The sequence below is a fragment of the Primulina eburnea genome, unplaced genomic scaffold, assembly GCF_022965805.1.
Source record: "Primulina eburnea isolate SZY01 unplaced genomic scaffold, ASM2296580v1 ctg291_ERROPOS436017, whole genome shotgun sequence".
NCBI lineage: Eukaryota > Viridiplantae > Streptophyta > Magnoliopsida > Lamiales > Gesneriaceae > Primulina > Primulina eburnea.
In genome coordinates this window covers 123,471-138,563 of record NW_027331119.1, presented here as the reverse complement: position 1 = coordinate 138,563, position 15,093 = coordinate 123,471, and the positions used below count along the sequence as shown (strand labels likewise).

The window sequence follows — 15,093 nt, the reverse complement described above, 5'->3', positions numbered from 1 at the left end:
GGTGGGTTATAATAACCGTTCCTTTGGCCTCGCCCCTTAGAGGAGTAACATATAGGGGACTGATCAGTAAAACCATAGAAATTGAAATGACTTGCAGTGCTATATTCTTAATTTTGTTATTATTTGATTCAACATGCTTAATATTGAAAATTCGATAATTTATTCGTATGTATATCCTCGATATTTGTTATGCTCGATCGGCCCCCATTTACTGAGTATTTCCCCAAAATACTTACCCCTTACATTCCCACCCAGATAAGAACGAGGAACAAATCGAGAGTGAAGAGCAAGAGTACTTTTGGGGATGGTAATGAAGAAACTCCATTTGAGACCAGTCGAATTTATTCTGTCTTTAATTTTATCATCATGTATTCCGCTTCCGCATTTTATTTCTATCGCATTGTAAAGACGATTATTGGTTATGAAAAAGACTGGTTATTTTGATTTACTACGAGGCTTGTTGTTTTACAATTATGTGATTGTGAGACAACGCCGGTGTCGACTAACCCCGGTCTCGGGGCGTGACATTTTATATATAAAATAAAATAGACTATATAGTTAACACAAAATTGTGGACAAATATCAATTCCTCTTGGACAATAGCCATCTGTCTGCTGCCTATTATGAAGAGTATGCATCAGCACCGACAAGACCATGTGCATAATTAAATTCTACCACTACAGTTGTTATTATATTAAAAAATCAATTTACAAACAAATTTTTATTTAATTCATTAAATTTTTTTATAAGATTCAGTTAATATGTCTATCAGGAAAAAAACAAAGAAATGACTATTAAATATAAAAACTTGACTGTATATCAAATTACAAAAGCAAGTCTAAGTAATTGAGACGAATAAGAAATTAACATCAAAGTTATTGTTTCGAAATTAATTAAAAATATAATGAGCTATCAATATATATAAAAAAATCAACACAACCTAGCTATCTATTGGTGTTATAGGGTTTGACTATGAGGCTCGTGAAACCGGAGAAGTGTGTTTCTGTTTATTGGTGTTGTTTCTCATCTCTTAATGATCAGTATTTACTAGAAATTCGTAGGTTTTACCCCTCCTAATTGTACTTTCTTGACAATATTTAAATATACTTGTCACAACAAACAACGGAGTGATATTTATCAAATTAACGTGTCGAAATCAAATTCGTCAAAGAGAAAGATATAGGTACATTATTGATTGACCATAGCACATGACTTCAAAATTATTGGCAATGACACCATTTCCCTTCAAACTAGCAATACTACAGCGGTTATAAAACTTACATCTCAATGAAAACGAAAATTAAGCTTCCACTTTACACTCCCCGGAACTCGCCCTTGAGCAGCATTAGTTCCACTTTAGTCTCTTTTTTGGAAGGCAAAAACTTGTGTGAGACGGTCTCACATGTCGTATTTTGTGAGATAGATCTCTTATTTGAGTCATGCATGAAAAAGTATTACTTTTTTTGTGAATATCGGTAAGATTAACCGATCTCATAGATAAAAATTCATGAGACCGTCTTACAAAAGACATACTCTTTCTGGAAATACCCTAATTCATAGCGTGAGTTTTGTTTCGTATGTTTTAAACAATCCAAGTTTGATTTTGATACTAAGTTTAATTTTTTTTTTCTTTTTAGCTTTGAGTTCAATTTCATGTGTCAGATGTCACAAACGTCTGTATATTATAGCCATCTAGCTAATGCAAGTTTTCTGAACCATATCTCCATCGATCTCCAACTAATTTTCTACCCAATAAATTAATTCAATTCGATGGCTCGTATCAATACTAATCCGAAATGGGTTGCGATTTTTATAATATGCCTTTTCGTGAAATCTCATGGCGCCCAACAGCAAGTCCCGTGCCTGTTTTTCTTCGGAGCTTCATTGACTGATAATGGAAACAATAATATGCTCAACACTGTGCTTAAGTCAAATTATCCACCCTACGGGATTGATTTCTACGCTGGTCCGACTGGAAGATTTAGCAACGGGAGAAATACCCCGGATTTTATCGGTTCTAGCTATTTCTTCTCATAATATTCTATAAATATTGTATTATTGTTTATCGATCGAATGGACGTGGCTAATGATATTGAATGATCTGGCCATGGTTGCAGCTCAGTTGCTAGGATTTAATAACTCCATCCCGCCTTTCGCAACAGCTACAGGTTCTGCTATTGCGAAAGGAGTCAATTATGCGTCCGCCGGAGCAGGAATCCTCGACAATACATCAAGAGCACTGGTAATTATTATTATATTTTGTCCTATGAGATTCAATAATTTTCACAATAATTATACGTAGGTGTTAAAAAGATTAGAACTTTGTCCTAACTCAACCCAAAACTAGCTGAATTTTCTAAGACTATATATGCAACTCACTTGAATTTTATCCACGATGTGGGACAACTAACACACCCCCTCACGTTCAGAAATGAACATATAGAGCTTGAAGTTTACAAATGACCCGATTATCATGAGTAGAATGAGTGGTCCAATTATGGACAGTCCAAAACAAGACGAGAAGAATGGAACTTGGACTTACCTCAACTCAAAAACTAGCTCAGGGGAGCACTATTCAAGACCATATATACAACTCGCAAGAATTTTACCTGACAACAAACAGTAGGGAAACCGATTATTGATTATTTTTCTGTGTATATATATATATGTTTTGGATAGGGTGACCGGATCAGCATGAACAGACAGTTATCAAATCATCAGATAACAATCTCTGGTTTGTCGTCTTTACTTGGCCCAAGTACTCAAGTCCAAGACTACCTCAACAAGTGCTTGTATATAGTGGAAATGGGGAGCAATGACTATGTTAACAATTATATACAGCCGCAAAATTACCCAGAAACTGCATCACTTACACCGGATCAGTTTGCAGCACTCTTGATTCAACAATACACTACCCAACTCAAGGTACATGATTTCTCCAAAAATAAATGTGTGGTTAACATTTGTTCAAAATATATAAACTAACTTGTGGTTACCAGGCCTTGTACACTAGCGGGGCAAGAAAGGTTGCAATCTATGGTGTTCCGCCAGTAGGCTGCATCCCTCAAGTGCGGGCAATGTTTCCAGCTAATGCGTCCGGATGCGTCGATTACGTGAACAAATACACGCGACTATTCAACAGGAGGTTGAAGCCTCTGGTGAACAATCTCAATGCCGATCTAACTGGCGCGAAATTTATATACGTAAACATGAGCGGGATTTTAATCTCTATCATTGCTTCTATAGGTACGTGCACGAATAATTATATATATATATATATATATTGGAGTACCGTTTTTTCACACATAAGATGCATCAAAAGTTTTAAAATTTTTGTTTTTAGGTTCAAACGTTTTTGGACGTAGTATGATTTAAAATCATTAATAGTGCATTTAGAATATTTACATTTGTATTATAAACCCTGAACACCACATTATTCTGGATTTTAAGTAGGTATTTCTCTACGAAATTTTCAATCTCCTAATTAAGTCCACGATCAGAAGCTTTGTTCCTCGTATATACTGTATTGGAAATCTACACAAGTTTTTATTGAGATTACATCGTCGAAATTTTCAAAATTCCGATGTCGGTGCTGCGGCAGAGAGGCGCGGGAAGGTTGGCCGAAAATTTTCTTCTAAAATTATTGAGATGGCCAAAATTGTGAGGGAGAGAGAAAATTTTGATTGCAAAAGTTATTTTATTTCATATAAACATTCATGAAATATTTATAAGTTCTAATTTCTGATCTAATAAAAATTCCTACTTGAACCAAGATATAGTATTTTTATTATTCAAAATATCTCTTGTATATAATTTCTACTATTGAAAATAACATGCATTATTTGAATCATTATCAACTTTAAATAATACTATATATTTATATATATGTACTTATTTATGCTTTAAATTAAATAACTTTTTTTAATTAATTTATTCTATACTCTTTTATAATGTTTCATGAGAATTTTGCACTTAGTAGTCACCACTAATGATTTTATACTAATGATTTTATTATTTAATTATTAGATTTTAAATTTACTAAATAAATAATTGTAAACTCATTATAACTCGGATCAACGATTATACAACACTGATGTATCCAGAGTACAAATATTGTTCATGATATAATGATAAATGAAAATTTCGAATGATAAAATTTTCCACTGAACCATTTTTTTGTCGCCGTCAGTTTTGTGAATTCATTCACTAAAACAGACGTTTCATTCACCTCACTTAATTAGCTATAAGCAATATGTTTGATCTCCATCAAACTACAGCCGCCAAATTCATCTATTTGAACTTGACTATATCAACGAGAAAACATAATCCGATACTTGTATGACCCTCAATGATTTAAAGATACAGCTAGTTGTGAGTTCACAACTTCATGTGATTCAGAAAAACATTTGTTTCTATTCAGACTTACCCTAATTAGACTCATTCTTTTTATCAATTCTTTAATCAAGAATGTTAGTACTCAAGTCTGATTGCACACATCAGATCATTGGTATATTGAGAGTTGCAAATAAATTCAATAAAGATATCATGTATCTTTGAGTAATAATAGTGACATGGTATGCGCAACTGAGGAAATATCTTTCCAAAATGCACAAGTCTTATTCTGGCCAGAGATCTCTTTCACTATTAACTTATCAGATCTCATAGGAGATTTTCACCCGTGGATGAGCGGTGAATTCTCAATTAAAATACATTGAATCCTTCGTATTACACCCAACTTCGTCACCTGATGACCCTCAATTGAGTCGATAAATGGATCAAAGTGCATGCTAGTATGTAGAGCATCTACATTATTCTGGGTCAAAGAACTAATGGTATACAACCATAACCGTATAATATTTCACTTGATGAGTGATAACCTCTTGGAAAATTTGTGGGAGGGATGTTAAGTGCTATCAAATGATCATTCGTGTGTATGAATGGACATCTCCTTTTTTTCACATAAAATGGGAATCTTATGTTAGAACAGAGCATAATCCCTTACCAATGAAAATGACGTTTACATCACATATATTAGTCTCAATCTCAAGCGACCTTTATCTTTATTTTAGGCGGCTGAATCAACTAAGAACATGTTTAGAATATATGATATGTTTCCTAATGAGATTCATGATCTTACGTTGAGAGAAATGCCTCATGCTACCTATAGTATCAAGAACTTTAGTTATGCAGCTTGCATGAGTATATAAATAAAGTAACTGTCATAATTGGATAAAATCGTAAAATATTATTAAAATAAATATTGTTTTTACGTCAATAAAGTTCAAGCTATAAGTTCGTTTGCTGAGCACTCATTATAAAAATATATATATTTCTTATATTTGTATATTAATGTTGAAGTTAATATATGTAGGTGCTTCGATTTTCGGTACTCCATGTTGTGCAGTATCATCGGCAGGAGTGTGTGTTCCTAACCAAGCTCCGTGTAAAAACAGGGATCTGTACGTTTTCTTCGACAACTATCATACCACAGAGATAATAGATCGCTTAGTAGCTGCCAGAGTATACATTTCCATTTTAACAACGACCGAAATTAAGAACCTTGCTCAGCAATAAATTCATGGCACACTCAGACGCATAAAAAACTACATGTAATATTAAATAAATTGTCCAAGTATTTGGATCAGTAAGTGAATAAATTTTAAAGTTGTGTGGTAAACTTGAATAATACATTTTAATTTAGAGATGGATGATTAATGGATCTCTCTTCTTGATATTAAGTATTGGTGTGCACAGCATGTAATTTTATTTTATTTTTTTCTTCATTTTTTTATGACGTAAGAACCCGAGTTTAATTATATATAGATTTCACATGCATAAGCCTCGGATTTAATTAACATGCCGAAAAACGGCCTTGGGTCCTTACAAAGTCTAGTAGGGTAATTAATTTGCATATATTCCAAGAATCAGTATTACAATCAATCTCAATACGATGAAGTAAAAAGTGAATAAAACAAATTCGTCTAATCCTATGTGAGCGCCTAACTAAGTACCTAAAAAATTAAAATATATTTTTTGGGTTGTACTTGTGCATAGTTGTGGATACATTTTTTGTGTCAAGTTGGATTTCGTTTGAATTTTTAGTAGTTTAGACATATTAACCAAGTAGCTAAAAGCTTAAAACATATTCTTGATTTTTGTGATGAATGATTTTATTAATCTACTGCATTTTCAGTTGTAGATATTGTGATACTTTTGTATATTTATTTAATTTTTTTGAAGTAATTTTTTTTTTTATTTCACTACTTTATGAAACAAAATGAAATTAAAAGGTTATTCAAATACTTCATAAATTCTTATTATGTACCGCCCTAATTGGCTCCATGCCTTATCTATGCGAGAAATGGATACTAAGATATTGTTTGAAACGATGATAAATCTATATATGGATAACATAATTTTTTTATAATTATAATAATTTATAAAAGTTGAGTCTAACGTTGGATCAAACAAAAATATGTATAATAATACTTGAAATTAGTTACATTACATATTAAATTACAGCCTTTTTCTGTTTGGTCATAGCATGGCATAAAAGTTTTTTTTTTAAAAAAAATGGTAACGTGATGGTTTAGTGATTTAAAAAAGGGCAAGTTACACATCTTATATTTTTAAAAAGTTGAAATTTATCAAGATATGGTTGACCACTATATTACACAAGGCAAACACTTATGTAAGATGGTCTCACGAGTTGTGTTTTGTGAGACGTGTCTCTTATTTGGGTCATCCATGAAAAAGTATTACTTTTTATGCTAAGATTATTACTTTTTATTGTGAATATCGGTAAAGTTGACCTATCTCACATATAAAGATTCGTGAGACCGTCTCACACGAGACCTATCCATTACATAATCGATGACATGATTTATTTATCCCAATAATTTATATTAATATATAGCTATATATAGGCAGTATCTCATTTGGTATAATACCTCCGAGTGCGATTTAAGTTTTTTTATCCAAATTGTTTTCTAAATGGCACACAGTATTATAATTTTTCCAAATAGGGTCATGCTTTTTGTGCTGTGCTTTTTAACGAAATCCCTGGTGTTGATTCAAGGCCAACAGCAAGTCCCATGTACATTTTTCATGGGAGATTCATTGTCTGATAATGGAAATAATAATTTGCTGGTCACATTGGCTAAGTCAAATTATCCACCCTACGGGACGGATTATCCCGGCGGTCCGACCGGAAGATTCACCAACGGGAAAACAGTTCCAGATTTCATAGGTTCATTTTCATCTACTCCCTCTTCATGGTCTTCTTGATGATATATAATATATTTAGTTCGATTTCAAATATAAATCTTTTTTTCTCGCGATTTTTTTCGGTCCTTTCAATTTGGTTATTATTTAAAAAAAAAATCCATGCATGCAGCCGAATTGCTAGGTTTTGATAAACCTATCCCAGCTTTTGCAACTGCTGTAGGATCAGCTATCTTGAAAGGAGTTAATTATGCATCAGCAGCAGCTGGAATTCTCGATGAAACTGGAATAGCTGTGGTAATTTTAATTTATATTCTATATGTAAGTTTTATGGAATAAAATTCTGTCATTTTTTTTTTAAAAAAAGGAATTTTTTTAAATAGGGTGATCGCATCAGCCTGAACAGGCAACTACTAAATCATAAAGCAACGATCGCAAGTTTATCACTTTTACTCGGCCCAGCTCGGCTCAAAGACCATCTCAACAAGTGCTTGTATGCAGTAAATATGGGTAGCAATGACTATCTCAACAATTATTTACTGCCACAGTTTTACCCATCGAGTAAATTATATACACCAGACCAGTTTTCCGCCTTCTTGATTCACCAATACTCTCAACAACTCAAGGTAATTAACAGATTATAGTTCTTGTTTAATTTCATGTCCCCCCAAAATCATATATCATACACCCTTTTTGAATTCGTCGCTAGACCTTGTACGAAGACGGAGCAAGAAAAGTTGCGGTGTTCGGTCTTGGTCCAATAGGCTGTGTTCCTCCACTGCTGGCTATGTATCCGGTGAACGAATCGGGTTGTGTCGACTTCATCAACGAGTATGTGAAGCTATTCAACGACAGATTGAAGCCGCTCGTGGAAGACCTCAATACTAATCTGCCTGCTGCAAAGTTTACCTACATAAACATCACTAGCATATCACTCGGGATTTTTTCTCTTCCTGGTAAGTTAGCATATCAGTATGTGATGGATCCACAAGCTATAGCATACCGATACGAATCGTCTCGGTAACTGAAAAAAACGTAACGGAACCTACTTCGCATGCAGGTATTACAGTCTCCAATTATTCATGCTGTGAGGTGGGAATAGCACTGTGTGAGCCTTACCAAGTTCCATGCAGCAGAAGAAATCAGTATATTTTCTTTGATGATTATCATCCGACGCAGGTTGTTAATCAGTACACAGCTGCAAGAATATACAATGCGCTTTTACCCTCGGATGCCTATCCATTTGACATTCACCAACTTGCTCGACAATAAACCTATGCCTATGCACGCACACTACTACGACTATCTGTACTACTACTACTACTCGTGAATGACACGTTATTACAAGTTCTACTCTATCAAATACGTGGTTAAAGCCATTCCCCCTCCCGAAACATACATTTCTTACTGTCATTAAATCGACTTGGAATAATCCCGAATTGGTTTGATTTAATCTGATTCAATCCATGAATACAAGAAAAACGCTATACAACAACACACATACGACAACGGTTTTTGTGCAAAACCGTTTTTCTTGTAGTGCCATGACTATTTAAATCGACCTTGGATCGTTGGAAATGAATGCGAAACCATTTTAATACATCACATTAAGTAATATATTTAATTTACGAGCATTGATAATTTAAGGCTCAATCCAATTAAGTCCATAATCTCTCGCATTCATGATAAATCGGTCATATCTTTGTAGCAACTGAAATGAATACAATTACGTACACTCCGAAAATTTTATTGGGTGGATCTATAGATAGCGGATAGTCTAGATCTCTGGCTAGAAGTAGGGCCAAGCTCGCCCTCGAGCCCTGGGCAGGTCGGCCGGATCATATTCAATCCTTGTTTGTCTATTAATTTTGACTTCTTCTGTTCAACGCAGGGTAGAGCAGTTTGGTAGCTAACAAGGCTCGTAACCGTAGTGTTTCATAATACAGTAACTTGTAATTTCTAAATTTGATAATTAATTATTTCCATGCCAAAGGACTATGGTACACGCTGTTGTCATGTGACGCCGCTCCACCAGATTTTTTTAATCGTTTCGTTCCAATTTTTTAAAGCCATATGTACAGTTATCCGACCTCCATTGTCCTTGGTTTCCCCCAATTTTCGAATTCTCGGAATGCCCTAAATTCAGCTTCTTGTTGTCACATTATTTTGAATGGAGGATGCGAAATTAGTTACCCAATATGAAGTTGAAGACGAATTTCACGAGGCGCTCGATGATTTCCCATTCTATGATTGCGAAGAAACCTTTTTTCCCGGAGGAATGGAATCCTGTGGTGACGTGTCAACCTCCGTTGACAATAAAACCATGCCTCCGGAGACTTTGCGCCGACGGGGATCGCATGCTCATAGTAAGTCCTCGGTAGCCGATTCAATCAAGTCGTCGAAGCTGAGCTCGTCGGTGAGCTCGGAGAATTACTTGAATTCTAGAGAGAGAAATTCGAAGCTTTCCAGCAGAATTAAGGAGCGTGAGCTGAAGTGCGGCTCGGAAGGTGTGAAAGATGCCGTGAGAGGAGAGAATACTAGGAATAATGAGGGAAGTTCGAGTTGCACCGACGCAAATGGACGCAGAGGTGACGAGGATTTAGTCAGAAAAGAATCGAATTTGGGGGAAAACAATGGCAACCAGGATGCAAATTCGAGTGTTCTTGATCTTTTAGCTCGTCTGGTAATAAAGGCCATAAGCTTCCAGTTTGATTTGTCTGTTAAATTTTTTATGTTTCCAATATGGTTAACGTATTATTTATTCATGGTCGTGTTCAATCCGTTTGGGGTTTTGAAGCGTGTAAAACGGTTTCTGGTTCGGAAAATGAAAATAATTTGGGATCTTATGCGTGAAAATGTGTCCCCATTGGTGTATGAATGGTTTAAAGAACACCATGCGATCTGGAAACTTGGTCTAAAATGTGGTTGGGGATTGTTGTGGTCTTGTTATGTGTGTTTTGTGTTAGTGGGCTTGTTGGTGTCATCATTTGTGATTAGTGGACTGTTGATAAGGAGGTTGGTGGAGGAGCCAATTGGAATTAAGAGAAATTTGAATTTTGACTATACGGAGAAGAGTCCGCTGGCATTTGTGCCTATAATTGCATACCCAGAGCTTAGCCACGAAACTTATCTTGCAGAGAAACCAGAATCTGTGAAGGGTGGAGGATCAAGGGCAATACCAGCTAATCACAAATTGCAGGTTACTGTTTTATTGACGCTACCCGAATCTGACTACAATCAGAATCTTGGAATATTCCAGGTATGTGGTCGATGATCTGTATAATTTCATATATTTTTGTGTTTTGGAATGCTCATGCTACTATGTAGTAGAATATTATACATAGAAAAGTAGAATAAATTACAGAAATTGCTTCGAGGTGTGTTGCCTTGGACACTTTCCTCGAGACTTATTTCTTCCTATCAATCGGCTTGCAATGGGGAATGTGGATAGTATTTATCGCACAATAAATAGCAACCAACCCAGTGTTGATTCTCTATTTAAGTTGAAGGATCATAGGATTAGGTACTCATGAATATTGTCAAGTTACCTAACTCATAAAAGATCTCAGCAGTAAAATAGTGTACAAGTATTTATGGAGAACAAAGGAAAATATGTTGTGTTGTTTACTTGTTTTGGTTATAGTGTCTTTTGTAGACTCGTTTCCTAATCCGAACTTGATGAATAATTAAATGCAACTGTTCGGAACTGCCAAAACATCCTTATCTGAACAGCCACCTCGCTCGAATTGAGCAATTTGAAATCAAAATAAATTTACTTAGAAAAATAAAAATGGCACCAGGTTTAGATCTATTTTTCTTATCACTGCCGGAAGTGTCAAGTAAGTTTATATGTAAACATACTTGACGCCTAATAATTGTCTAGCCATACTAACTTCGTTGGTTATATTATTATTACTCTGCAACCGAGATTGCTGTAGATAAAATTAATAAACTTCAGCGTTAGGGATATGTCGTGTTTGGTGTCACTGTGGTTCTTAACAAGATGCCAAGCCTAATTTGTTGGCTTAAAAAGCCATTTATTAATCTCCAAAGTAATATGTTGAGTCCACAAATGGGACACATCGAACATAAGATCATTTAGTGACAATTTTTTGCTATATTGTAATGCATCTGCTATTTCTGTCTTTTGTTAGCGTTCTACACTGGAAAACATCTTACGGCAGCACACTGCCGCTCTGATCAGCGAAAGTTTAATATGATCATTGATTGTTGTCCTTGTATTTTCTGCATTTTCTTTTCCCATTAAGATTTCACTGTTTGTAGATTCAACATTGAGTCTATTCAACACAAACGTAAGGACGTGTTCATGTCAGTGACCAGTGATTATACACCTCATTTATTCTTTGTTCTTTCTTGAAGGTCAGAGTGGATTTCCTTGCCAAGAATGGTAGAATCCTTGCAAGCTCAAGGCGTCCATGCATGTTGCAGTATAAAAGCCAACCTATTCGCCTTCTGCTGACTTTTCTCAAGGTTGCTCCGATTTTAACTGGTTATACATCGGAATCCCAGAATCTGAAAATAAACATCCGAGGTTTTACCGAAGACGTCGTGCCAACCGCCTGCTTAAGGGTCATCATTGAACCACGTGCCGAATTCAAGCCTGGTGCCGGTATTCCTGAAATTTACACTTCAACTTTGACCCTGGAGTCTGAACTTCCGTTTTTCAGAAAGGTATTATGGTTTTGGAAGAAATCGTTATTTGTGTGGACTAGCATGACTATCTTTACCATGGAGTTACTTTTTTCTCTCTTGTGCTGTAAATCCGTCGTGATCCCAAGAATAAGATTGAGGGAAGATTCAACTAACGGAGATTCGCCACAGATTGATAATCCAGTGCGAGGTTAAACTCCCAAAAGATGCTGCAGTTGGCTTGTAAAAGGCAGCTGAGGCCTGTGAATCCAATACCTGTATTGGCAATGCTGATTTGTACGTCTAATAGATGAATTAAAATTACCTGCAACTTCACGTCTGTAAGTATGTTTTAACAATTTTAATTACCAAAGTTAAATATTATAATGAAAGCAGAGCAGCATTTCTCATATGCATAAACCTGAAAATGTTTCTCCCAATTCTCTTGCATCATTTGTACCATACATGTATATATTCCTATTCCTTAACCACAATAATTTTCTAGTATAATAAAAATTTGCTGTAATAATTTTGATTTATTTGTCTTGAAAATAATTTTTTTTTAATATAATAAATTTAGTATATTATAATGAAATGAGCGTGGATCTCACATTTTCACCAGTTTTTCTCTAGAAATACCTTTCCTCAAATCCAAGAGACATACCAATCACGAAAACGAACAAAAAATTTATATTAAATTAAAACATTAAAAAATGAAAAAAAGAACTCTTCAAACAAATAAAAATAAAAGGATTTAAATATTCATTATACATTAAAAAAAAAAAAAAGTCGATTCACTCGAACGTTTGTTGCTCGTGCACTGATTTTATTTATTTCAACACGTAAACCCGATATCTCCTATGCTTATTTCCCACGTATATAATTGCATGCCGCTATAAATGTAATTATTCCTATGATAAGACACATTTGACTACAAATATCACTCTAAAGTATTGTAATTTTTATCCAATATAATATATGCATCATATTATTTATTTATCTATCCATCATTTATCTTACATAAATCGTTTATCTCATATCAATCAAAATGGTAATATCGCATTATCTCAAATTAGTTATAATTTCTTGATTTAGTTTCCTAGTTTTTGTAGTTTATCGAAATAATTATAACTAACGATCGAATAGGAATCCACTTCGTTTGATTTTAAAAGTTGTGGCAAGATTTCGTTCCTGGTAAGTCGTCACAAACTTTTTGTGCAAGCAGTTTTGGCACATCCAGTGGGACCAAGGATGCCTCCAAAGCTAACAGATACTGATAAATATGAACGTATTCTCAGTCACAATGGAAGTACCATCGTTTACGGTGATAAGATATTGATTCTAGCGGAGGATCAGTCGAGGACTCGTACACAAGTTCGAGGATCAAGCTGTGAAAGAAAAAGATGTACATTTTGTCGGTTAGAAATTTCCAATGAGTCTCGTGTTGTCAATGGAGAGAGGTATATGTAGTAAACTCAAAGAGATGACTAATGTATTGGTTAATATCTTTGCCACCATTATGACGGATGTCATAAAGAGACAAGAGAATGGAGGAGAGAACAGAGGAGGTCATCAAAAGATGAAAAAAAAACCTTATGAGTATGAAGGCAAGCTGGCCATGAATGTGTTGCCCCATATTCAATTACTATCTTAAATATATCAACATGGATCATTTAGTGTGCTTATGTCATCACTCACATGCATCTTAAGAAACTTCTCAGGATATACCAAACCCAAAATTATCCCAAGTTAAGCACAATTAACTTTGGAGTTTTAAAGTTATAAGCTCTTGAAAAGAATATTTAACTTATTGATATAAGTAATATCTGTCAGATCTTTTATATCTCTCATTCTAGTGTGAAATCAATTCATTTATTCTCTCTATCGCTCATTCATTGATGGGGTTTCCTTATTTCAGGTATTAATCACTCATATTACAAATAATGACCGCCCTATGATCTTTGGCTCTGCATGTCACATGCCTACCAGCTTTCGCTTGGTTTGTCCTCGAACCACAACATACTAGAAGATACCAGTCTTTGATACCACTTGTAACGTCCTAGATTCAACAATACTCTACACTATATCAAAACAGTTCTTCTCAACGTGCTTATATTCTCGGTCACAGGAACCTTGAGAAAATTCTCATGAGATCACTCATCCCAAAATTTCCCCAATTTAAGTACGTTTAACTTTAGAGTTTTTAAGTTATGAGCTTTCGAAAAAAAGACATCTATCAATTCTTTTATGTCTCTCATTACGTTGTATGATTGGTTCATTCATGATCCATGTCGCCCATTCATTGGTAGAGTTCCCATTTTTCAGGTATTAACCACTCACATTGCAGACCATTACCGCTCTAGGATCTTCGACTCCGAGTTTCATAGGTTATACCACTGGTTCTTTTGTCCAATACCCCACCACACATGAAGGAAGAGAATATAGCACCAACACCCCAATATGAGTTGGGTAGTGGACAAAAGCAGCATGTGATGCAGAAATATAAGGTTATCAAATTCGTGCAGAAATATATATAAGGTTATCAAATTCATGTTCCCAGTTTTGTGTTGTTGAGAGACGATCAATTATCGTTGAAGATTGACCAAACTAGTGGAAGAAATATGGAACAAATGCGATGATGGAGATCAGAAAAGCTTCTACACAATTGATGCGCTCAAAAAATGCGCATCCATAAAAATACCTTGAATCGATGATCACGAACCAATTCTTCAATATATCGAATCAAACCGCTCCAAAAATATAACTGTATATCAAAGAAAATGGGTGAGATGACTCCGCCCAAAGACGAAGCCACTCTGACGCTCAAGTCAGTATAGTGTTTGAGAGAAAAATACAAGACTAGCGTAAATAATTGTATAAGAAAGCATACCTTAATTAGGGTTAGGAGTCCTTTATTTATAGGTGTGGAGTCTTAGATGATATAGAATTTTGTAATATATGGTAACTAGATTTGTGCATATTCATGCAATATCTTGTAATATCTCTAAAATATAAGTAATGATATGATAGGATTTTTACCATATCATCAGATATGATAGGATTTTTACCATATCATCACTAGTACCCCCGCAAAAAAGTGACGACGAGTGAAATGATGGAGGAACGTTAAATGAATGAATTATATTTTAGAGTATGTAAGATAATATTCTCGTTGCATGTAATAGTGTCCTTTGAGCGTTTGTTGTGGAGTGTGCTTTT

General features: G+C 34.8%; 3 protein-coding genes across 3 annotated transcripts; all 3 read left to right on the top strand.

Moving 5' to 3' along the window:
• The first annotated feature begins 1,737 nt into the window (after positions 1–1,737).
• Positions 1,738–5,719, top strand: LOC140820937 (GDSL esterase/lipase At1g29670-like). Its single transcript, XM_073181322.1, has 5 exons — positions 1,738–2,014; positions 2,118–2,242; positions 2,680–2,925; positions 3,000–3,246; positions 5,372–5,719. Exons 1-5 carry the CDS (start codon positions 1,771–1,773, stop codon positions 5,572–5,574), a joined length of 1,065 nt encoding a protein of 354 aa, XP_073037423.1. The 5' UTR covers positions 1,738–1,770; the 3' UTR covers positions 5,575–5,719.
• A 1,086-nt stretch (positions 5,720–6,805) lies between these two features.
• On the top strand, positions 6,806–8,610 carry LOC140820935 (GDSL esterase/lipase At1g29670-like). The gene is made up of 5 exons (XM_073181320.1): positions 6,806–7,249; positions 7,397–7,521; positions 7,608–7,850; positions 7,934–8,180; positions 8,285–8,610. Exons 1-5 carry the CDS (start codon positions 6,994–6,996, stop codon positions 8,494–8,496), a joined length of 1,083 nt encoding a protein of 360 aa, XP_073037421.1. The 5' UTR covers positions 6,806–6,993; the 3' UTR covers positions 8,497–8,610.
• A 660-nt stretch (positions 8,611–9,270) lies between these two features.
• LOC140820931 (seipin-2-like) lies at positions 9,271–12,272 on the top strand. The gene is made up of 2 exons (XM_073181317.1): positions 9,271–10,483; positions 11,605–12,272. Exons 1-2 carry the CDS (start codon positions 9,395–9,397, stop codon positions 12,088–12,090), a joined length of 1,575 nt encoding a protein of 524 aa, XP_073037418.1. The 5' UTR covers positions 9,271–9,394; the 3' UTR covers positions 12,091–12,272.
• Positions 12,273–15,093: the final 2,821 nt, after the last annotated feature.

What these genes read in the sequence shown, in the direction of transcription:
- LOC140820937 (XM_073181322.1), top strand. Translation starts at nt 1,771, where the DNA reads ATGGCTCGTATCAATACTAATCCGAAATGGGTTGCGATTTTTATAATA. An exon ending in AAATACCCCGGATTTTATCG is followed by an intron (nt 2,015 to 2,117) that starts GTTCTAGCTATT and finishes CCATGGTTGCAG; the next exon opens with CTCAGTTGCTAGGATTTAAT. An exon ending in CTCTATCATTGCTTCTATAG is followed by an intron (nt 3,247 to 5,371) that starts GTACGTGCACGA and finishes TAATATATGTAG; the next exon opens with GTGCTTCGATTTTCGGTACT.
- LOC140820935 (XM_073181320.1), top strand. Translation starts at nt 6,994, where the DNA reads ATGGCACACAGTATTATAATTTTTCCAAATAGGGTCATGCTTTTTGTG. An exon ending in AACAGTTCCAGATTTCATAG is followed by an intron (nt 7,250 to 7,396) that starts GTTCATTTTCAT and finishes CCATGCATGCAG; the next exon opens with CCGAATTGCTAGGTTTTGAT. An exon ending in ATGAAACTGGAATAGCTGTG is followed by an intron (nt 7,522 to 7,607) that starts GTAATTTTAATT and finishes TTTTTTAAATAG; the next exon opens with GGTGATCGCATCAGCCTGAA.
- LOC140820931 (XM_073181317.1), top strand. Translation starts at nt 9,395, where the DNA reads ATGGAGGATGCGAAATTAGTTACCCAATATGAAGTTGAAGACGAATTT. An exon ending in AGAATCTTGGAATATTCCAG is followed by an intron (nt 10,484 to 11,604) that starts GTATGTGGTCGA and finishes TCTTTCTTGAAG; the next exon opens with GTCAGAGTGGATTTCCTTGC.